At 39.3% G+C, this 24205-nt stretch overlaps 2 protein-coding genes across 3 annotated transcripts; one reads left to right on the top strand and one right to left on the bottom strand.

Moving 5' to 3' along the window:
- Positions 1-4295: 4295 nt before the first annotated feature.
- LOC108935442 (cerebellin-1-like) lies at positions 4296-7375 on the bottom strand. Its single transcript, XM_018754028.2, has 3 exons — positions 6939-7375; positions 5637-5756; positions 4296-5415 (listed from the first exon to the last, which is right to left on the bottom strand). The coding sequence occupies exons 1-3, from the start codon at positions 7335-7337 to the stop codon at positions 5218-5220; spliced, it is 717 nt and encodes a 238-aa protein (XP_018609544.1). The 5' UTR covers positions 7338-7375; the 3' UTR covers positions 4296-5217.
- Positions 7376-17011: 9636 nt separating this feature from the next.
- On the top strand, positions 17012-24190 carry fbxo15 (F-box protein 15). 2 transcript variants are annotated; one of them, XM_029255018.1, is made up of 11 exons: positions 17012-17042; positions 17425-17573; positions 18044-18142; positions 18380-18484; positions 19392-19628; positions 20262-20462; positions 20563-20692; positions 21011-21093; positions 21898-22043; positions 23139-23263; positions 23801-24190. In XM_029255018.1, exons 2-11 carry the CDS (start codon positions 17458-17460, stop codon positions 24068-24070), a joined length of 1512 nt encoding a protein of 503 aa, XP_029110851.1. In that variant the 5' UTR covers positions 17012-17042; positions 17425-17457; the 3' UTR covers positions 24071-24190. The 2 variants fall into 2 exon arrangements, with proteins under 2 accessions (XP_029110851.1, XP_018609553.1); XM_018754037.2 differs by lacking the exon at positions 17012-17042 and adding an exon at positions 17068-17316.
- Positions 24191-24205: the final 15 nt, after the last annotated feature.

Below are 24205 nucleotides of genomic sequence, written 5' to 3'. Positions count from 1 at the left end.
TTTAAAAGAATGTGTTGTGGAGTGATTTTCTCTGAACAGGCTAATTTGCATAACAGCTTTGTATAAATATGCATGTATACAGCAACCCAGAACCTTGTTCAGACAGTCATGAAAATGGTGTTATGATTGGCCAAACGGACACCGACTTCCCGTTCTTCTGAAATTAACCTGGCTCTTTGTTACATACTGAGCATACAACACGAAAAACTTTGTTGATCATTTTATATTGGATTTTGTAGCATGGTCTTAATAATTAGCCAAAGTTCTTCCTTTCTTTGTAATACGAAGTTTTTTGATGAGTTCATGGAAGCACAAAAATTATGGATTTATGATATATATATTTTTTATTATGGATATTGAACATCAGGCTGAACTTTTCAAAAAATGACTTTAGGCAAATATATTTCATAATATTCAAGCTGCTTTTATGCACATCTTTACTTCTTCTACCATTTTTATTACCATTTTTATAACACCCGCTTCTTGTACAACACTGACATCTGTTTATCAATAAAAGTGTCTTAGTTAACTGGGATTTATTGTACGTTTGAGGAAACGCACCTCTAATAATGGAGTTTTATGGTATAACTGCACAGAGGTTGTTGTATCCACTGCTGTTCATGTTTTTGCTAGTACATCACAGTGACCAGGGTGAACCCTGCAGTGGAGGTATTTCAGTAAATAATGCGAGTAATAATGGCACATCAAACAAATAATGTTCTTGCAATGCTGGAGTAACTTGAAGCTCTTTGTTTTATGTAAGATCTGAAAATGTTCAGTAATAATATTTTAGTTGCGTTGACTTGCTTCTCAGATTTTTACAAAATGCCACAGGGGTTGAGTAGAAACTGTAGCATCTTCACTACACTGTACATGTTGTGCATCTGCTACAGGGTTGCGATTGTGACGTAAGCCTTAAAGAGACAAACGACTGTGGGTCAAGGCATTTTACATACTTTATCAATTTATGAGCTTGGCAGACATCATGTGGTGCAGCGATTACAACAGATCACCTTTCCGCCTAAAGGTGGTAGGTTCAACTTAGTAGGTGTCCTGCTGCTGTGTTTCTTTAGGTCTGAACCCAGTGTAGACTGTCACATTGCATTAACAGAGAAAATTGTTTTTGTTTTAATTTGTAACCAAAAATCATAATTTCTAGTGCAACCTTTTAGAACAATATTTACCATTAAGTTTAGCCAGTGTTTTGCCAGTTGGTGTAACACATGGTACTGTACTGAAGTTGTGTCAATCAAACTGTTGACCTCTGTTGTTGCTTCACAATATTCCTAGTGGACAACATAACTTATTTTACACTATCTGCATACTAATAGTTGTATTACTATTGCGGATACCACTGTTATTGCTATCAGTATAACAACCATGATTATTAATTTTTGGTTGTCTGACAGATTTGTCCAAAGTGATTTACAATGTTAGATAAGAATGGTAGACATTATCAACAATACATATCATTTTGTATTAGTATAAAGACTTTGATTACACACACACACACACATTTTCAGAACCGCCTGTCCCATACGGGGTCACGGGGAACCGGAGCCTACCTGGCAGCACAGGGCGCAAGGCCGGAGGGGGAGGGGACACACCCAGGACGGGACGCCAGTCCGTCGCAAGGCACCCCAAGCAGGACTCGAACCCCAGACCCACCGGACAGCAGGACTGTGGTCCAACCCACTGCGCCACCGCACCCCCTTAGACTTTGATTAATTAACTCTTTTTTAAAATTCTCAATTTTGATTGGCCATGAAAAGTATTCTTTTCCCACATACTGCAAGCAAAAATTGACATGCAGATATTCGGTGAATATTAAACTCCTTTTCATAACATGTGCTGTATTACTGTAATTGTTTACAACTATAGAGCTAATATCGACCTTTGTTACTGTTTATTCTGTCCAACTCGTAAAATATTTTAAGGCTTCACATCGGCAGTTCAGGTAATGAAGAACATGGGAAACATTGTTCCATGTTACAGTAAATATGCTTTGCAGTTTCTGAAAAGATTCCTAATGTCGTTGAAAAAGAATTGCTCACCTACATTATCTTTTTTGCATCTTACTGTATCTCTCAACATTTCATCAAATGATATTGCTGGTTTGGGACTCTAAACCAGTTCTTTGCTATCTGTTGTATTGATAGACAACATCTGAGACGCGACATGTCACAGAATGTGTATGCTCTTCTTACACTTATTTTCAAATTACGGTTTCTGATATTGAATATTTAAAATTTTTCCAGGCCTTTTTTTGTTAATCAAATTACGTCACCCTTTTCTTTAAAAAAATATCCTTTAAAAAATGGTTAATAGAAACTTCTTTTGAATAGGTTCAACAACCTACATGTGATGTACACCACATAGAATTAAATATTGTTTTAATTAAAAATAATACCAATTTTTGCTGAGCTGACAAATTTCCTAATTCAGCTACTGCAAATATTTTCAGTAGTATTTCACTGTCTTTACCCTCACTTGTGGAAAACAATGGCCATTACTCAGGATTGCTCTAGAACTATAGACCTGCATCCTGATTTACAATATACAAGAATATTGAATATACTGTGGACTTTTTTTGAAATCAAGTTAATATTTACATATTTGTAATAGATTGTGGTAATCTGAACAGAAATCAGAATTTCAAGCTACAGCGGGAAATATTTTGGATTATTTTTACTAAACATGCAACAGATCAGTGTGTGCCTGACCTTGTTCAGGATTTTTCCTTATTGAACTTTATTATTTTTTTTCTTTTTTGTCTATGTAAAGCCATAGTCACACATAAATGCAGTCTGAGAGTGCCAAACATCGGTAATATAACTGCCAAAATACATCCGCCTCCATCTGATTCAGCGTTTTCTATGATTCTTAATAAGCCTTTGCCACCCATTTTCCCCTCTCTTTTCCAGTCTTTACAGCACAGTTGTACATAATGTCACACAAACATGTCATGACTGTAGATCCCCATTTTTTTTTAAACTCAAGGTGTTTTGGAAATGCTTCTCTTCTAAAAAGGTGCTGTAATCCATTCATACCACACACAGCGTTTTTTTTTTTTTTTTTTTAATGCACAACACATCTCTGCGGCAATTAATCAGTTTAACCAGCAAAACGAAGCGTGGCAACAAAGTATTGCTGTACCAGAGGTACATGAACATGCCAGGTAGCACTGTGATCCTTGATCTGCCAACCTTGAAGAAAACAGATGTTCAGTATAGGAACCTGTACAGAACACTTGCCACAGAAATGTTACAAGACCTCTGGTTCGTCCCTGGAAAAAAAGTGAAGCTATGATATTAATATTCATTTTTTGACCCTCCAAGGTGGCTCTTTAAAATGCAGGCAAAAACCTTGGGTGTTCCACAACATATATGTTTGTTTTATGTCTTTTTATCTTTATTTATTTCTCCTGGATGGTCTTGCCAGCACATCATCATAAGAATGTGTGTAATACTTGTGAAATGTGGTTTTTAATTGTACAATTACATGTTGAGATTCTATTTGTGTCTGAAACAGTAATACATTTCATGACATCTGAATTGAGTTAATAGCATCATTCAAATAAATTTGGGAAAAAAAAAATTTACGTTACCAGTACAAATGGCCTGTTTCAGATTCTGTGTCTTCCCTCTTTTATGTTTGTGTGTGCATGTGCGCGCGTGTGTGTTGTGCATTCACTTATGTTCACATCTATGAAGAAGGCCCAGAGAAGCTTGTTGCCCTGTTGTCTGTCATGTCCAACATTACTTGTCCGTACCACTCCGGCTCACAGCACCCTTTCTGAAAATAATGCTCAGGAATGAGAACACGTAGCTTCGTTTGAGATGCAACCCACCACCGTGTCTTTTTCACGCTTACAGATTTTACACTTACTTTTATAAAATACGTGTCAGTTATTACTAAGAGCCATCATCCCAGAAATTATGATCATCATATCACAAATTGCTGGGTATACCCGCTATAACAACAGGGCTTTGATGGTCAACTTCAGCACCATGGGCAGCTTCAACGCCAAGCCCCACAACTACTTGAGAACGAATGGCTACCCAGCAAATGCATATTGGTTGAATATATATGTTGAATATATATATATATATATATTCCGTGACATTGAGTAGACACAGATAAATACCAGCACATGTTAACTGATATTTCTGAGAATAGCAGCAAAAGGTACAGCCTTTTAAAGTTTCTTCCTTTGGCAATGTAAATGGTGTTGCGAAAAAACAAATGTAAGTAAATAACCATATCAATACAATATTTTTTTATTATTTTGGCGGATAATTATATTGGGATTTCTCTGTAGTTCTTTTTCACAAGATACAACCGTGAGCAACGTCACTGAACAGATAAATGAGTCAAAGCTACGCAGATCGGAGATGTGGAACGGACCAATAACCGTAAATATCATGTATTTCGTAAATCAGGTTAATCATCGCTTAGTAAAATAGTTCCTCGGTGTGTCCACCGGCCGAAATGGGAACGGCTTTTCTTTGCAATCGTCTTTTAAAACAATAGGCGGCTATTAACTGACATCTCTTCGACGTGTTTAGCATCCAGAAACACCAGGACCAGTACAAAACTAAAGATCTTCCATTCGTGCAAAAAAGAAAAAAAAAAAAAAAAAAATGCTTTTGGCAATAAAGCACTTCTTGATACAGAGGAGCGTCCAGAATTCCACACACATTACTTGACTGAAGCCATTATTATTAATAATAATATCATTATTATTATTATCATTTTCTTTAAGGCTATACAAACACAAAATAAAGCATTGACACGTAGTTCAGGGCTTTAATTCTTCGGCTCGGACACCCCTGTTTGTTCAGTTGTCCAAAACACACCGAACAGTCTGCAGATAAGAGTCAATGGTTTCCCCCAAACAATGAAATCCAAAGAATGAACATTGAACTTCACTCGTGTAAAACTGCACAGGCCGATTGATTAATTCATTTTTATCCTATAGATAACTGCAATCAATGAGCTGGAAGTGTGAACTCCAAAGGAAACGTCCGTATATATAATATATATATTTATATATTCATATATTTAACTGAGTGGTAATCTGTCTGTCTTGAGGACAGTTTTCCTTCAAATGGCGCAATTTTTCTCATCATTGTCTTCAACCGCGGAAGAGTCACTTGGAACCAAAACGTTTGAAGAAAAAAGAAGAAGAAGAAGAGGAAAAAATAAAGAAAAAGATTATAAAGGGAAAACTAGGAAGCCAGAGAAGGTGGAGTATTTCCATCCGCCCATGAGATTGCCTCTCTCCAGCTTCAGGTAAACTCTGTCCTCTCGCTCCACATGCAGCAGGACTCCGTTGCTCGCCGCCTCCCGGGTGACATCCTGATCCCCTGCGAAGGCTGATATCACCGGGTATTCATTCTGCATCAGGTTCACCTGTGATGTGATAAAAACAGGCGCATGTGATTCACTGCAACCCTCCTCCTGGGAATCACGGGCTTCAAACTTAACAGCGACTCTCGTACTGGACCTTCACATCCAATGAATGATAACTTAGTAACTAAAGCAACAACAAACGAACAAACGAAGGAAAAAAAAAAAAAAAGGGTTTCGCTCCTTTTTATTCAGTGTTGAACATGTATGCGTGTTGCCCTCACCTGTATGGTCTGTCTGTTGTAGACCTTAACCACATGAAAGCTGAAACTGTAAATCCCTCTCCTTGGCGCTTGGAACACACTCGCTTTGAGGTCGAAATGGTTCCCAATATTAACTAATACCTAGGAAAAAACATAACAGTGTGAAAATACACCATTGCAGTAATCCGGACTTACTGATTTGGAATTGAAAAATAACTCATGGCAAGTAAAGTGGGGTTTCAATACGCGTTGTGCTGCTCGTCCACTCATCTGTCTATATCTACACAGCAGTTTGTAAGGGTAATGTATCCATTTTCCTCCTACTAAAAATAGACTGTGTTAGAATCGGACAGTTTGTCACTAAGAAAAGCAACACTTATAAGTAGAACGGCGGGAAATACTTTTAATGCTCACTTTTTCTGATCGTTATATGCTGAAACTTTGTGCAGTCACATCTCTCACCGTCTACCATTAACACTACAGTACCGTAGTTAAAAACATGATTTTGGGCATCTTCATTATTATTTTTTTAAATAAATGCAGCAATAGTGGCCGATTAATGAGCTTCCCAGAAACCAAGTGCTCACGATCAGTGTGTGTTTGTAACAAAGGACAGATATTGCTGGGCGAGTTCGGATCTGCTGTCAGCAACACGGCGTTCAATGACCGCGCGTAAAAGCGCAAAAAAAAAATCTGGGTGTGACTAGCAACTCCTGGGAATTGGCGGAAGGAAGCAGAGACTTAAAATGCACATTTTCTTATAACTTGCACGTCTGTAAATGAAGGTATGACAACATTTCGGTAATGAAAAGTCGAGGACCCAGTTTTTCTTTTTAGGAATACGGGAGTAGCCTAAATCTTTACACGTGGACACAGCTCATGATTTAAAGAAACAGAAACTAGTCACCGTGAAGAATAACGCGCACACTTCTGTGCAATTAGTATCATTACGGTAATATTCGGTGACAGCGAATGTTAAAAGTGTATCAGAGACCCCGGCTTGCCCGCGTAAGCCTTTTTCCCAACATCATCATGCGTAATTGCGCAAACAAGACGGATCACAATTCACCGAAGCAAGCTGATCATTATGTTTCTGATTCACATCGATTAGATGAACTCGGACAGCGAGTGAGGCCATGTCGATATCAGATATGATAAAATCTATAAAAGAAAATGTTAAAATCCATACATATGTGTCACATGGAGAACAGGCAACCATTTCGCGAGGAAAACACCTCCTAAATAGCGGAGTTGAAAAGTGCGGCGTTTGTTCGATGTCCAAAAGTGTAAAAAATGTTCAAGATATCCAACGGGATGCCTGACCTGGTCGAAGTAGATGGTCATGGATGTGTTGCTCATTTCCGACGGCTCGTGGTTTGTCCCCCTGACCGCCGAGAAAGCCACCTTTGCGCTGCCAGATCGGACGGATATCCCAAGCGAGGAAGTGACCCCTCCGTCCGAGGAGGGATTCGAGTCACAGACCACCAAGCACTTTCCTTCCAGGACGATAGGCTCCGTGTCATTCTGGCCCAGGGAAAAAGTAACGCAGCATCCCAGGAGAAGGGCCAGCGCCAGGATGGTGGCACAGGGTCCGCGGATGCTTGCTGGCACCATGATCGGGACAGGAATCCTGTACGCACTGTTCTTAGCGATCAGCCCCTTGGAGGTTTGTTGTGGCTCGATCACCTGCTCCAACCTAACCCCTCTCTCTCTCACACACATACACACACACAGACACGCACGCACACGCACACTCTCCTGCTCGCTCCCTCTCTCGCTCGCTCTTTCACACTCTTCCTCTCATGCGTCTCAGCTGATACAAGGGTGGTCTTCAGATTGCTCGTGCGCAATTCCCTGATAATTAAACAAAACACGAGCATTACTTTAAAAATCAAGAGAGAAAACATTTCAGAATGCCTGTAGGCAACAGAAGCCATCGCACACTTCTTCACAACATCACCATCTTGATTATTAAGTTGTGTGCTTTAAGGTGTATTTCACTTGACTGCATAAAATGAATGAATACAAAATCAGCACGCGAAAAACACTGAAATTTCTTAAGAATAATTTTAAAAAACTTCAGAACGTGTCAGCAAGGTGACATATAAAGTTACTTGTCATGCATCTGATTTTTTTTTTTTTTTTTTAAATCCATACAGCTGCTGTAAAATGACTCTGCTGTGAGAATAATCATTTATTCTCCCATATTAAAAACAACTGGAGAGCAACTAAGGGAACCAGTTTAATCATTTTTTGCTTCTGTGTGTTAAATATTACAGGCGTGTCAGCAGGTTAACACCCTCGAAGTAATCCAGAGCTACATCAGCACAGTGAAATACAGCCCACCTCCCACCCAGTTATCCAGAACCAAATTAAATAAAGTCTCCCGCTTGACTCAAATAAACAGACTAAAAATAGAAAGAAAAAGAAGAAGAAAGCCTCACTAACCTGTTAAATCCATAGTGCTGCTCTGGGCTTCCTCTTGCTCAGTACAAGGCTGGGAGTAAGTGAGCTGTGGGCTGTGGAGAGAATGAGTCGCCCCTCTTCCCTCTCCCTCCCATCCTTTATAATAAAGTACAGTTGTGATCTGGAATAGAAGACAGCCTCTCTTGACTACAGCAGCAAATTACCAGCCTTCTACACTTAATGGGAGTGTTGATATTTCCAGGTGAATCCAAGAATATACAAACACACACACGATATTTACTGGGCCACAGGGAATATAAGGTTTACCATGGTTTCATTATTTAGAAAATGAAACAATGGTGGTGATTTTAATTAGGGGACAATTGCATATGGCTAAATATGTCAGGCTGGCAAAGCTGCTTCTTTTACATTGTATGTCACAAAGAAGTTTGTCATAACAAATGTGTGCATTCTAAGTTGATGACTGGTCTTGCTTTAATTTAGAAAAGGGGGTTTATTATATTATATATGTAATTGCATACAGACTTGCATTCTGCATTTCAATTTCTCATAGTGGCCATGTATGAGACTCATTTTGGTTTGTTTAGACTCAACTGAAGGGAAATACTTTTGCTCCATCCAGTGGATATCAAGTGTTACACCAAGAGCTTTATTTTTTAATTTCTTCTGCAAGGAGTAACTGTTAGATGATCCTTTTTCATTTGATCCATTTGTTGCACTGCATAAATTGTAAGAAACTGAACTTTGAATGCATTAAAAATTAAACGTATAAAAAATGTGAATACAAATTATATTATCTGGCAGTATATTCCATTATTGCATGAACTTAAAAACATATAAGCCCGGAGTAGATGACAGCAGTTAGTGTTGATGCCTTCAGAAAGAAAGATTGCAGGTTCAAATCCCAGCTATAGCGCCCTTGAGTAAAGTACTTACCGTAACTCAGGCCAGTAAAATTGCCAGGTTCTATAAATGGGTGAATAAGTGCAAGGTGCTTTGGAAAAAAGCATGTGGTACACGTAAATTAAAACAAACTAGTCATACGGAAGATACCTGTTTGGCTCTGTGGGTTGCATGACAAGTTTTCTTCCTTGGCTGTAATTATTGTCAGCAGGAATATTTCCATTTGGTTTTGAAGCCTCACTAGCAACGTGAAAATAATTTCAATTTAAATTGTTAAACCTTCATTTAATCCATTAAATGAACTGTCAGTCCCACTACTCTTTGTGAGCTAATTGGAAAAATTTTGTTACCTTTCCAGAGACACCTCACTTGGTTTCACAGCCTGTGCAGTCTGAGAAAGTAGGAACCCAGGTACATTTTTTTAATGTGTTATTCTAATGAAACGAGAGACATTACAAATTATATTGTACAGCAGGTGGGGGATTTTAGTTATTACTAAATAAGAAGTTAGTTTCATTTAATCACACTGTTTATGATGCAAAGAGCAAATAAGCAGTAATGCAATTTTAAATGATCAGAACAATATATATAATATATATATATATATATATATATATATATATTTTTTAAATTAGAAGTTACAAATAGGGTGAAATAGTACTGTATGTTCACAGATGTAAATTTCAGGAATTGTGTTTATCTGCTAATGAATATTATTACAAAACAACTATTACAGAAGAAATATTCTCTGCAATAACACTCCCGATAATTTGTGTTTATAAATTATGCTTTACTTATGTGCAATATTTATTTCTATAAATGAAAAAAAAAAGAAACACAAGGAAAACATGTGACACAACATTCAAAACCTGTTAGTTATCAAGGCAAATTAAATTATTCACGCACTATGGAATATTATAACTCCATTATTATGGTAGGGTTGACACTGCAATGTGTGGACTTCATTGACTCCTGTCCCCATTGAAGTTGGAGTCATACGAGCTATGCCTACATCAACATGCAACATTAATTTTAAAAGTTTTAACCCTAACACGGGCCACACCAAGGAGGGTCCTTGGTATGAAAGTCATTTACTCATCCAGTCAAGTGATGCAATTCAGAGCAGATTTCTCACATCCGTGTCTTTGACAAGTGGAGCATAATGTGGAGCAGAAATCAAAGCGAGACGCTTTCATCACAGTCAACAAACATATTCAAACTGTTTACACTTGAGGACACTAGACATGCAAGCAGAAATCCTGGTGCTTCAAAACTGGATTGTAAAGAAGGAAAAAGAACCGTTTGTTGCCTTGTGTCTAATTTTATTACTTTCAGCATTAAAAGACACATGCACTTAATGAGGGGTGGCATGGTGGCACAGCAGGGAGTGTTGCTGCTTCACAGCATCAGGCCTGTTTGGGCATAGGTTTGAATCCAGCTCAGTTTGTGTGGAGTTTGCATGTTATCCCTGTGTGAATTTTCTGCAAGTGCTCTGGTTTCCTCCCACAGTCTAAAGCCATCTGTTTCGGGTAAATTAGTAATGCTAAAATGGCCTTAATGTGTACATGTGTTTCCCTCTGATGGACTGGCATCCCATCTAGGGTGTACCCCTCCTTGCTTTCTGCCCAGTGGTTCCGGGACAGGCACCGGACCACGATGACCCTAACAAGGACAAAGGGTTAAAGAAAGGTGCTAAGTGAGTGCACTTGATGGCATTATTTTCTCTAACGAGGAGAGCTATGGATCCATCCATCCATTCACTTTCAGTAACTATTCAGGCTGTCATGGTGATTCAGAGTCATTCCCAACAAGCATGAGGCGTGAAGCAAGATACACTGATTTGGTGTTCTGGTTCAGCCCAGGTAACTCATACACAGATTTCCCACACTGAGGTTACATTAATCAGAAGAGAAAGCTTTCGGAACATTGTAGGGGACTGGATTACCAGGAGAAAACCTGCGCTAACACAAGGAGCACACGCAAGCCTATTGAACCACCCACCACCTCTGTAGTGTGATGTGACAACAAAATGCCTTTGAGCCATTGCTGAATATTCAAGCATGTTCTGAAGGAACGAGGAAAGCTGAATACCGCCATCAAGTGATGGGCTCTGTGTTGGATTAGCTATGCAACACCTGCTTATACTAAAAAAGGACACTGGATTGTGGTGCTGAAGGCAGATACCCAAGGCACAACACCTTTCGTGTTTCATTCTAGGAGATGTGATGCTTAACAACTGCCAGCTTGTCACTACTTTCAAAGTGAAACTGATAGCAGAAAAGGTCAAGTTTTCAAGTTAATTTGGTATTAAAACAAAAACATATTACTTATGTTTTGTCAAAAACTGTGGTCCCCTCTCCTGGATTTCTGATGTTTCTAGGTACTTGGCAATTTGGAAGTTATTAACTAGGTATCAAAATTTTTGCACTTTAAGTTTTAGAAACAATATGAATAATGGGAATATGATTTGTACAATACCTTTTTGTGGAGGGTATCACAGGGGATTACACAGTGAGTGGATGAAGTCTCATCTATTGTGTCTGCTGCATCACATGCTGTGCATCGAGGATAAACTCCAGATGACCACAGCCCTGCACTGAGCAAGCACTTATTGATCATGGATGTATTTTTGGTGAATATCAAAAAAAAATCTAGAAACATCTAAAATGGGTAATCACAAAAATCTGTAAATTTTTTTGGCTTGCCCCATATTTCAACAATATTGTTCAAGCCAATTTGCCTTTTTGCTGAATTTACAAATTACTGTTAATTGAAAATGAATTTTTTTTTCAAATGTAACATCTTTTTTTTTTTCTTGTATCTCTGTGTTAAGTCTCTTTAGATTTCATATAGAATCTGTTGTCCTGATCTCATGGTGCAATTCAATATAAGGCTTCAGAAGTGCAGCTGGAATAAAGAAGCAATAAATACCACCATCCCTGCGCCTCACCCCCAACACGCACACATACATGCCAAAATATACCAGAAGTCCATCGTATTTCATGGTTTCTTTCCAAGTCACTGTGCTTTATTTGTGGAGTTCTTTCTATATCATAGATGCATTAGACAGGCTTCCACATAAAGGCCAATCACAATGCAGCTTGGTCTCAAACATTATTCTGTGACAGTATAGCATTTTTTCCAGGTTCCCCCTTATATATTACACTTTTTGGGATCAGCTTCTCACCACCACCGTAAGGACCCCAGCATTTAGTTATTAGGAGATGGATGGATGGATGGATGGATGAATGGATGGACGGATGGATGGATGTGAAAAATACAGATTGCTGCAAGAAAATTAATTAAGTAGATAAGTAATTAGGATCATAAGGTCACCCGCACAACTCTGTGCAATTTAATATGGAGTCAAATCGGAGACTTTCAGAGGTCACGGGATACTTAAAGATGACAAGGACAGAAGCAGTTGCCACTTGATTTGACAAACGTGCCACAGTTGGACGATGCTGACTACTGAGGCAGAAGCTGACAGTGGGCTTCCCAAAGCAGTGCTTGACTCAGGGCCCTGTAGAAGGACATGTGCTGTGACAACAGAAGACATCAAATGTCAGGCTGGGTGGGGTGGGGGTGTATGGAGGCAGGGTGGGGCAGGGGTGTGGGTTGTGGGGGAGGTGCAGAAGCCTCGATGTTATGAAACCAGAGGTTAGTGCTGCCCGGAGAGGCAGCTGCTCTTGCAGTCATGTGAAATGACAGGCAATATTGAGAATGCCATGGCTATTTACTCTGACAGTTAGCGAAGCAACGTAGCTCCTGGGAATGTGATCTGCTCTCCTCCATCGCTGTGTCTTGCAGGCATCTGTTCCAACACAACATCAGTCAGGTTGGGATGTGTGTAACTGATAAGAAACACTGGCAGATATGTTTTGAATCTGGAATTTTTTTAAATATTTTCCACAGGAATGGTTAAACCAGCACACCTATAAATAAATAAATAAACACTGTATAGATCTCGCTCTCTATATATACACACACATTCACACTTTTCAGTAAAATACATATATAAATCAAGTTTATTTGAACTTATATACCATAACGCATTTCTGCGCTGAGGTTCGGTAATTAAGTAACCAAAGTGTGCTACATATATATATTTACATACCAAAAATCCTGTAATTTGTTGCATTTCTATTTCAAAGTACGGAGAATAAACCTAAAAATGAAGTTTTAGCCAGTTTTGAATCAGACATTGTAAATCCTTTTAGTCAAAGACTGACATAGTGACATTATTACTTCTTATATAATATGAATTTGTACATGACACATGAAAACCTTGAGTCAAACATGGGGTGGAAACAGAAGAATTACTGTTAGGTTTGAAAATTATGAAGAAAAATATGTTAATGCATTCGGATGAGGTGCATCAAATTTGTACCGATGACACAGATCACTGAACCCCAGTGAATAATTTTAATCTCAAGCATGCGGCCATCAAATGAAGGTATGAAATGTATTTTTGTACCAGCAAATACTGAAGTCAGAACCCTCCTGCAACATGCAACTATCAGTCAGTGACTTCTTCACCTCTGTCATTAAAACCCATTTGTAGATCTGCATCAATGGGGCCTGCTCCCATAGCATCGCTGTAATTACTGTTGCACCATGGCAGCAGTTTGCCTAACATTTTTTTTCCCTTTGTAATTTTGAAAGTGTTCCAGAGTAGCGATGAGAGCCTGTTGGTCTCTGTTGTCTATGTTTGTTTATCCTCCACCACACAACAATAATAGCTTGCTTTTGTTAGTGACATGCTCTTTGCTGGTGGAAAACAACAGGGACCCTGCAATCAAGTAGTGAGTGCCAGTTGTGTTAACTTACTCCCATCCTCCCCCATGAACTATTGCTATCGCTTCCAGCAGGACACAGCACTCAATAACTTGCCAAAATTACAGTATGACCCATGGCACCTGTCATTCATACAACCCTCTGCAGACTAAAGTAAAACCTGCAGTTATCCAGATTGGAACTCCTCCCATTGGTCTGGATGTAACTGTGTCTTCAGATGGTAGGGGAAAACTAGAGATTCCAGCAAGTTTACATTTACATTTATTCATTTAGAATACATTTTTCTCCAAAGTGACGTACATTTTGGAGTAAACAAAAGGACATTTCACAACAGACAGGTGCTTTAGATGCAGACACGTGATTGTCGAAAGTTACCACCATTTATCATTGTCTGATACCACCACTTCTCCTAGTGTACATGACATCACTGGCTGCATATAGAAATGAGACTAATAGGAAACAAGCGGGTGCTCGTGACAGATGATGTGACAAAAATTAGTGGAGATTTTAAAAGATCAAGGGAGAAGTGGCTTTGAAAGATATGTGTTGTGAGACCCTTCTTGAATTATGAAAAGGATTTAGCAGTGCTGAAGGAAAGAGGAAGCTCATACTACACATTGGAGCCAAAACTAAGATCCTCTGGACTTGAATTTGGACCACTTGTGCCTGGGTCCACCAAACAACCAGAGGTGGTGGTGCATAGTGGTCTTGCTAGGGTGTAGAGGATTACCAGGTTCTGTTGGCCCTTGAGCTTTGATGCATTGTCCATCTTGTAGGCCGTAAAATCATGAACTTTTTACGGGGCACTATAAGAAGCTAACAGGAGAGATAAGGAGGAGAGATAAATGAGGACACTCGCAAGTGGCACACACTCTGGATCGGCTGCTAAGACTGCAATTTACTATTATTCCATGGCTCAGAGGCTGTGTCCCAGGCTTTCCAAGACTCACGGGACCATGTGGTCACCATCCTGCTCAGCCTAGACAGGAAAGGGAAAGAAGTGCTCTGTTTGAAGTAATTCCTAGTTAACTGATGATGATAACACAGAAAGACACCCTGAACTGAATATTTCATTTCATTGGGACTGCTTTATTGAGGTGTCAAACCATTTCATCAAAGCTGATAAAATATGAACTATTAGAGGGATGGTCCATTTTAATTGAATTACATAATGTTCTGTTAGCCTGCAAACACATCATACATATTTATAGATTTTTACACTATAAAACCTGTATTTACAATTACATTTTAACTAACCCTTTTTTTAATATCATCTATCCCCCCAGTGATCTCCTTAAATTACTGCAATTGCCTGCCAGAGAGAATACTAATAAGATGCAAATTAATGTATGTCTGAAATAGAAAGACAAGGAAGTAAAAATGTCTGCTAATAAATAAATTATATTGTTTTAAAACTTGAAAAGACTATCATCTTTGATGTTTCTCCTGCTTAATAAAAATGCATCCTACAAAAAAGCAGTTTAAAATGCTTTATATTGTTCTCCCGGGATATATTTACACCTGCCTTTGTAAGAAACTCAGGAAAAACAAGGGAGGGAAGACAAAACACGGTCACAAATGTAACTGTTTGTTGAAATATCTCTGACATAAGATATATTTTCTCAATTTAAAAGCCTCAGTAAAAATTCTGGCTTGAAAGTTACATATGCGTATGCTGGATGACATCTGAACCCTCAAGTACCTCTTCATCCCCATCCAGTAAACGTAATAAATACTCTTGGCAGAAGAAGAAATTAAGTCATGTGGTGCTGTTATCTGCAGGAATAGCTGGAGCCCTGAGTTGAGGACCAGTGAGGGGTCACAATACTGGGCAGCTGTTCCCTGCTCAGCACCACTGACTGGGCCACTTTCACTAAAGAGTTACGTGTGTAAATAGGTGGTAGTGTAGTGGCTACAGCTGCTTCCTTTGCTTCCAGAAGTTGCTGGTTTGATCCCTACCTCTGGCTATAGTACCCCTGAGCAAGGTACTTACCCTAGGTTGTGCAGGTAAAATTAACCTGGTGGATAAATGGGTGAATAACTCTAATCTTAACATGACAGTTGCTTCGGAGAAAAGTAAATGAGGTGAGGCATAAAGTGTATTGTGGGGTGGAGCGCAGGGAGTCTGGAAGAACAACAGAGAAGCAGTGCTCATGTCAAATAGCTGAATGTACAACAGCACACAGGGAAATAATACTCTCATCTAAGGATTCTGTTTCCTCCAGAACCTCCAATTCTGCTCAGCCTTCCCAGCCTGTTTTTAGCACCCCCAGACTTTCTCCTTCTCCTACAGCCCTACACGGTCACCCCATCATTTCCACCAGAAGTGCCCTCAGTGGTTGCACACTTACATTTCACATTTTTCCCATAATGCAACTATTTACATCAAACACATTTCCCGCTCGAACACCAGTAATGTGGTGAGATGTATGCTGCTTTGGAGAAAACTGCCAAATGAATAAATGTGAACCCAGTGATATTCATACACTACAGAAGACTTCTTTTAAAGCACTACGGCAATCAATTTACAGCCCGGGATTAGATGCTTTCTTCCAGATTCATTCTTAATCCAAAAATGTGCGTGTAAGAAGACTACATAGAGTTCATTGGAAGTCACTTTGGAGAAAAGCGTCCGCTAATAAATAAATGTAAATGTTAATGTCAGAAGGCAATAATAAACAACTTTTAGACTTTCCCCAAGCAGTTATGTTTGCCCAAAGCAGGGGAGCTTACATTATATGTCAGAGGTCAGTAGCACACATTTTACCAACGTAAAATTTTATGCACCTACGATGAACCCCGGTGCAGTAAGTCGTAGGTTAACAAACTAGGTTTACTTGAGTCACATGTCTGCAGCTACGTCTCTTTCTATTAATGTAATGCATAAATTGTACGTTTGCTGACGTGTACGTCGCTTTGGACAAAGCCAAAGGTGTCTGCTAATGCATAAATCAAATGTGAATTTTAAAAGTAATTAAATGTCAATTTACTTTATCTTCACACCATGATGATGATAAGTAACGTATATTTTAAATTATTTTTGTCACTTAAACTTTGTTCACTTTTAAATATTTAAAACGAAGAATTTCCATGTATTTTTGTTTTATTAGAAATATTTGCGGCGATGGGCGCGACATACAGTATTTCGTATTTTTACTTGATTACTTTTGATCGTTTATGACGTACGTGCCCAGTTACCAATGATAGGCCGGTGAAAACCTCTTATAAATACTGACCTCAGGCGCCGCTCTATTGGGTGACCGTGATGACGTATGTATGACGCGAATTGACGTACGATAGGTGCGTGAACTGGCTGTAGGCTGTGAAGTTAACACCCCTGACAAAGTTGCGCTTTCTGAGAAACTTAGGTTTGGTTTGTGAAACTTAAGAGTTGCTTTGCGAGCATACTTGTTTGTTGTGAAAACCTGAAATTTGGCAGCTTACGAGGAATGTATGCGTTATTTGTGTTTGATGTTACCTAGACAACGGTGGTTACTTGAGGCAATGTTTTGAAAATCAGATGCTGCTGCAGTGCAAAATACAACTTGAAGTACGATCTACGCCGTAGACTACGGTACCGGGGAAAATTTTTATAGTTATGGTCCAGAATGTTTTTTGGAAAAAAATATATTTTCTATATATATATAATAAAACTGTTTTCTCCTCCACTTTATCCCCGCAGAGCCGAACTAAGCTCGTCGCACGTGAGGTTGCCATGGCAACAGGTCACGCGCAGCACGTGTGGGGAGTGAAGGCCGTGACATGCGCGTGCAGCAGCCGTCCTCAGCGGCATCCCAGCAGCCAGTGCGTGAAAGCCAGAAATACTGAAAGGTAGAACATGAGATGTGTTAAATGTATGTCACAGTGAAGGGTTTTGTTGATTAAATGAATGACATGCATTATAAGCTCTGGATTCTGTATAAGCCATATGTAGACTTGATGTGACGCCAACACACTTAGCTTTATGAGTAGAACATCAGATTACTTCCTCATAGATGTCTGTGACCTTATGGTTATATTCCCAGTTCCTTACCCACCTAGTGCATTTGTTGGGCATAAGAGAGGTCCAAAATCAAAAGTCTGAAGGCTCTCAGTTCTGGTTCCAATAATCTCCATATCACATTGCTGAGTTGGTCCCAACATTCAAGAGGGGTCTCCACACATGAGACTCTCTGCTCTGGATCTCAATAAATTTACGTTACCGCTGTATTTAAAAATGAGTTGTCTGACTTTTAACTGAAGGTATGTCGCTGCAGTTTTACACGTGTGGCAGAAGTAACGAATGGGTTTGCTTCCTTCAGGCGGGACCCATGGAGGAAAACGTCACAAAGACGGTCGTTCTCCACTTCAACGTTATCGTGCAGAACTGACGCCAGGTCTGCTGAAAACTGGTTTGAGAGGTGAATTAGAGCATTCTCAGCTTTAATTTTGTGTTTATTATAAGGAATCAAATTCAGGATCACCAGAACTTTTAAACTTTAACCTCAGAACTTTTTTTGGCACAGTATCTGAATACTGTGGTATTTTTCTCCAGTTTACTTGGCAAGTTTTGCTTTAATCTAGGAATAACACTGGTGATGAGTACTTGTAACTACAAATCATATTGTAATTCATATTAATTAAATTTAATTTATCAGAATGCCAACTGAAATACTCCGGAAGATTCTGGCGTACTTGGATGCCGCCTCCATCTTCTGCATCGGCCATGTCAGCAAGAAATTCAGTGAACTAGCAAATGATAAGTAAGCTCTTCTTCGCAACACAGCCTGTATGTAGAACCGTCCCTGAGCTTTTAGATGAGTGGCATTTGCCCCAGTCATGCCAGACTTTTTAAAAAATAAATAATTTGACTTGTATTGCATCAGCGGGGAATAGAATTGATGTTCTTTTTCCTCAGTGCTCGTAGTTTTCGCGGCTGCTTGGTTCTCACATGCTAAAGGTGCAGTCCTAATTTGTAGTTTTTGTACTTTCATGCACTTATCCATTGTCACTGAAAGCAAAAGTAGTTCTGTTACAGTAACAAGTCCAGTGCATTATTGATCAGGTGCATCTGCACATAATCTTGCTCACCAGGTACATGTTCATCGCCACCATATGTGATAAGTTTACTGGAAGTTTTATGGAGCGTTTAAATAATGTGTCAGGATGTCTGTGTCCTAGCTGGATAAATTTGTAGAGAAAAAATGGCTGCTGTGCAATTCTTCTTAAATCTCTTGCATGATAAATTGGTGTTTTTTCTGTGATTTATCAATCCCAAGCAGTAGGGATTTATATTAATTATGAAAAAGCATGGTTTTCATGTCATGCTAGAGGGGGGAATTAAAGAATTCGAATAACATGGCTGTCACATTTTATGCCTAAAATTAAACACATGTGATTTGTAACGTTTACATTTATTCAATTAGCTGATGCTTCTGTCCAAAGCAACTTATAATGTTAAGGTTACTTTAGGTTAGGTAACGTTTCTTGACTTGTGTAAAAGTTGCTGAATCTTAGCCAGTATTGGTAAAATGTTAATTGTCAGTTTAATATATTATGTATGCAGTGCCAGTATGGTTACAGTAACCTATGCATTTTTATTTAAACTCTGTCAATAGACCTATAACGAGTCTTGAATTGCTATGAAGTCTCATACTGCTTGTCTTGCAGTGCTCTGTGGTACAGGATGTACGCACGTGAATTTCAAGGAAAAGGGTTCAGGTCTAAACGGATGAATACCGTGGTGGAAGGAATGAATTTTACATCTATTCAAGAGAAGCCGACAGGGTACTGGAAGAAGCTGTATTTCAGAAAGCTGTCTGGATATGATGAGAGTAAGTGGAAGAGACAGCTGAAGGACATCAGCCCTTACACAGGATTGCCTATACTAACGGAACAAGTGCTCAGGTTAGATGCATATTTGTTATCCACTGCTTCCATCCACCAATACCCCCACCCCACCTGCTTTTGGCACAGGGAACACCCTGGATGGGATTTCTGGATAAAGACATTAGTTGGCTGTAAACTGCAACCAAACGGAGTAGAAATGTAGGATGGGATTATCATATTTCAACTCTTCATGCCTGGTGTTTGATTATCGGTGACCAGTAACAAGATGACCGATGTTGCAGTGTTCATGGGTTAAATCAGTTGTTAAATTTAGCCTCCAACAGACTGCAGATGAACCTTGTGTATTGCAAATGGTTGAAATTTGAATAAATCCATAATTATAGCTTTATCTGAGTTTTTAAGTGAACGTAACTCAGGAATAAATCAAGGGGCTTCTGTATTGCTAAGGTTTTTTTGGTGATGTGGTATAATTTATGAACATATTTCTGATACCCATTTTAAGTTGAAAACCCAGTGTACCATGTGTGTTCATCAATAGTTATGCTTATTCTATTCAAGCTTCCTACTGCCAGTGTGTAAAGTAAATTTGTAAGCTGTATTTGTGTTTTTTCAGTATTTCAGCAGGGTCTGAGTTGGCAATTTACAGGTGGGATGGAGTTGCTGAGAATTACAAAGTTAAATGCATTTCAGGAGTCTCCATGTCAAGTGGGAGATCACAATAACGGAGAAAGGGGGGAAAGAGAGCTCTCTTCAGCAGTCCCGTGCCTACTTCTCTGGGTCGTCGGTCACCGTGTGCTGGAGCAGTGGCAGTCTGCCCATACTGTACAGTGTTTCCTCACTGAAGTTGCATGGAGTGATGAGGGCACCACTGGGTTGCTCCGGTGTGAGCAAGTAAGTGAAAGACTGTCATCATTCATGTGTATTTTTTTTATATATATATTCATTCATTCTCCTGTTGAGCAAGGAGCTGTACCTTGTGTTTTCTCCACAGGCCTGGATGGAGATCCCTCATGGCAGAGTTCAGTGGGGAGAGTATCCAGAAGAGTGCGAGATTCCTTGGCTCTGACAATTTCATAAAGCTATTGTACTTGGACCCGGGATGTGTCATTGGAATATGGCAGGTCTGGTTCCATTCTGAGTTCATTTGCTTGTGGACAGTTTCTGCTTGATCAAAATATAAGTATGGCCACATCTTGCACGAGTTAGTCTTACCGCATAGTGTGGTCAGGATTCTTTAGGGAGTACAGTACCCATACTGTGCACAGGAGTTCAGTAACATCCACAATCGCGAACCAAACGGCAAATAGTACTTTTTGGACCTGTGGTTACTGGATGAAGAGTATTTACTGTTTGTGTGAATTTTACTACATTTTTCCTATCTTTACTTAACTTACACTTTACTGTAAGTGCTCTATGAAGATGTTTGCATTATTCTTCAGGACCAGTGGTCGATGGCCTTCATCATGGTGAACTTGCACTTCCAGCAATTAGTGGAAAGAAGTCTCCTTGGGTCATCCTTATGGTATGCTTTATTTTTGCTCTGTGAAAGGCTAGCATTTTTATTTAAAAAAAAAAAAAAAAAAAAAAAAAAAAAATTTTGTGCTTTTACAGTCTTTAGCAGATGGTGAGGTTGCAGCCAAAGGCATAAAAAAAAAAAAAAAACAAAGCGGTCTGGACCAGATGCCAATTTTGCTGGGCCATGGGGAGGGGATGGTTTATAAATTATGAAATGAATATATGCACATATAATTGCTGACCTTAACTTACATGACAGTATATCATATTTTTGGAACTATTGTCCCATAATGTTAATGTGACTGCTAATAGTTTCTTCAATAGCGCTAACAAAATTAATTCTATGGAAAATATTTTAAGGCATGAAAATACCTGTAAATAACTAAGTTGGGAAAAACTAGTGGTCTTTGGGGTTTTTTTTTTTGTGTGTGTTGAAGTGTGCACCTATTTTTATATTTATATAGACTGGAAAAAATTTTAATGAAATTTGAAGTGTGTTCATAATTGGGAATTATTAGATGGGTTTGTGTTACAACAGAGATGGTCTGACAACTCCACCTCCTGGTGAGCTATTATACTTTGAGAATCAAAATGTTTGAAAATTAAGTGGAGGTATGTTACTCTCAGAATATCATCTTTCGCCTGCAGCAGTGATGTGAATCTTTCCTTGGTCATATAGGACTGTTGGAAAGAAAAGTTGACATGTTGAACTTTCAAGATTAAAACATGTTTAGCACATGCTCACACACACATACGTTTCCCATAACAGTGGCTGAATGTAGCTCTTGTTTCCCCTGTAAATCCCTGTTAGCCCCTATGCACTGCCAGAGAAGAAGGCAGTCTTTGATGATGTGGACCCAGAGTACGGTCTCCATGGATACACGTTGCACATTTTACTGCACAACACAGTGGAGAACATCATGTCAGGCCGTTTCTCTCAGCTGAGGTGCAAGAAAGGTAAACTGAGGCGCAGCGCCTCGGAGTTTCTTTACAAATGTACACGGTTCAGCTTCATGCTGAGCTAACAGATTTATTCGTTGTTCGTTCCTGTGGACTTGAAAAAAAGACTTGTTGACAATCCATTGGGGTGAGCAGGTGGTACTGGTGCTGTATTGACAGATCGTGTTTTGGAGTGTGTGAATTTTTCAGTGGATCGATAATGGGGCAAACTGACCTGATGATAAATGTTGCACACTACAAATACGTGGAAACATCAGTGTAAATGTTTGAGAAAGGGCATGTATACTTACCTAATTGTGAGTACCTTAAAATGGAAAGGACTTAAGGGGTTGTTGTTATGGCATCTTTCAGATGGTCTTCAGGTGGAGCAGATCCAACATACAAACATCATGAACAGTATCTATCGTTTCTAATCCAATCATAGGGGGGGAAAGGGGCACATCTTGCAGATGTAGTATCCCAGCCAGCCTTCTGATAACAGCTGAAAACACCATAGTTTCTTTGCTCCACAGAGGTGCCCATACCTTCCTGCATGAACCTCATGAATATGAAAGGAGGGAAATGGAGTTCTCATGCTCCGGGGGGCGAGACCTCTGCACTAGGGTAATCGCCAGAAGGATGTTACCTAGCATGGGAAATTAGACGTGAACGTAGTGTTGCAGATTGGGTCACGGAACAGACGAGTCCCAAATGTCACACAGCTATGAAACACGTAGTGCTTTATTAATGACTGCCTGTCTTTTATATTGACTTCTGAACTCCAGTTTACTGTCAGATTCATAAGCAGATGTTGGGCCATCTCACTGAGTATATGGCAAATGCAGTTATACTGGTGGTTTTTGACAAATGTGTAGAATTTATGGAACCGTGTCAGATCCAAAAGTGATGCAACAGTAGATGGCGCTAGAGATTTTGTAAATATGATCGTGGTCGTGTACTTATGCCTTAAACTTACTGCTTTTAGCATGTGCATGTCACACAGTTGTACATATTAGAGTTACGTTTGAGGTTTAACCTGTGAATTGACTATAAAGTAACACGGTACTAACCTGTGGATGTAACTTCACCTTGTTTGTGAAATGTCTTACCTAGATGAGATCCAAAAAGGGTTCATCAAGCTGACAGCCATCAGCAGGGAGAAACTGTCCCAGCACTCTCCTCTCTCTGGCAAGTTCCACCTGCCGTGGCGCTCTGAGTTTTTGAACGGGAGCGTTGAGGTACCATGTTTCCCTTTGCACTTTCACACCCTTCCATTTCATGCTTAATGGCCATTCCTGGGAAGAATAAGTTCCCTCTTTCAAAATTGTCTGTGTGGAATGATGTTTTCTGTGCATTGTCGTATGTTATGGAGACAATATGCGCTGTCATAGTTGGAACCAGTGCTCAGATTCCTACTCCTGCCTTTGAGACAGGCACTTGCCCAGAATCACTCCAATAAAGAAACCTAGTTTAACTTTTTATGGAGCCTGACATGCAAATATGTCTGCTTGGACAGAGGTGTCAGCTAGACGATTGGTTTAAATTTGACATACGTTTAAAATGCAGTGATATTTGTGTAAATGTATTGTAAAGGCCTTTTAAATCTTTACTACTCATTGATTTTGAAATTGAATCTTTAATTGCCAAACTGACTGAAATGCATCTGGGAAAAACCACAAAAACGTGGGGGGTTTTGTAAAATTATTTAAAAAAGAAAAAAAAAAAACCTTAACTGTTGCACTGTCTGATAATATTGCTTTATGCATGTTTCACAGAACACATTCATGATGAGTCTGACCCTTCTGGATGATGCTCAGACTCCGTTCTGGTGCGTGAGCTCACCTGTGTCCATGACCGTGTGCAGACCAGAATGGGTGTCGTACGACTACGATGGGGATCACTACTACACCCGGTACCAGGACGCAGAGGGAAAGGTCAAAATGAACTTTGTGTGGTTGAAGGAGCACAATCAGTTCTTTATAATTAACCTTGCAGTTTACCTTACAACAGCTAAAGTCAATAATCACTTCAGAAGATCATACTGAAAGCCAGGCTCTTGGATTCTGGGATGCAGATGTTTTATTTTAGCATTGTTATAGCACATGTTGCTGTAAATATATGTACCTATGGGGTTTCATATATTTTTTTTTAAACTTAATTGGAAAGCCAGGTGTGATTCT

The sequence above is a fragment of the Scleropages formosus genome, chromosome 9 (assembly GCF_900964775.1).
Source record: "Scleropages formosus chromosome 9, fSclFor1.1, whole genome shotgun sequence".
Taxonomy (NCBI): domain Eukaryota; kingdom Metazoa; phylum Chordata; class Actinopteri; order Osteoglossiformes; family Osteoglossidae; genus Scleropages; species Scleropages formosus.
Note: the sequence above shows the minus strand (reverse complement) of the source record. Positions and strands in the feature narration are given on the sequence as shown.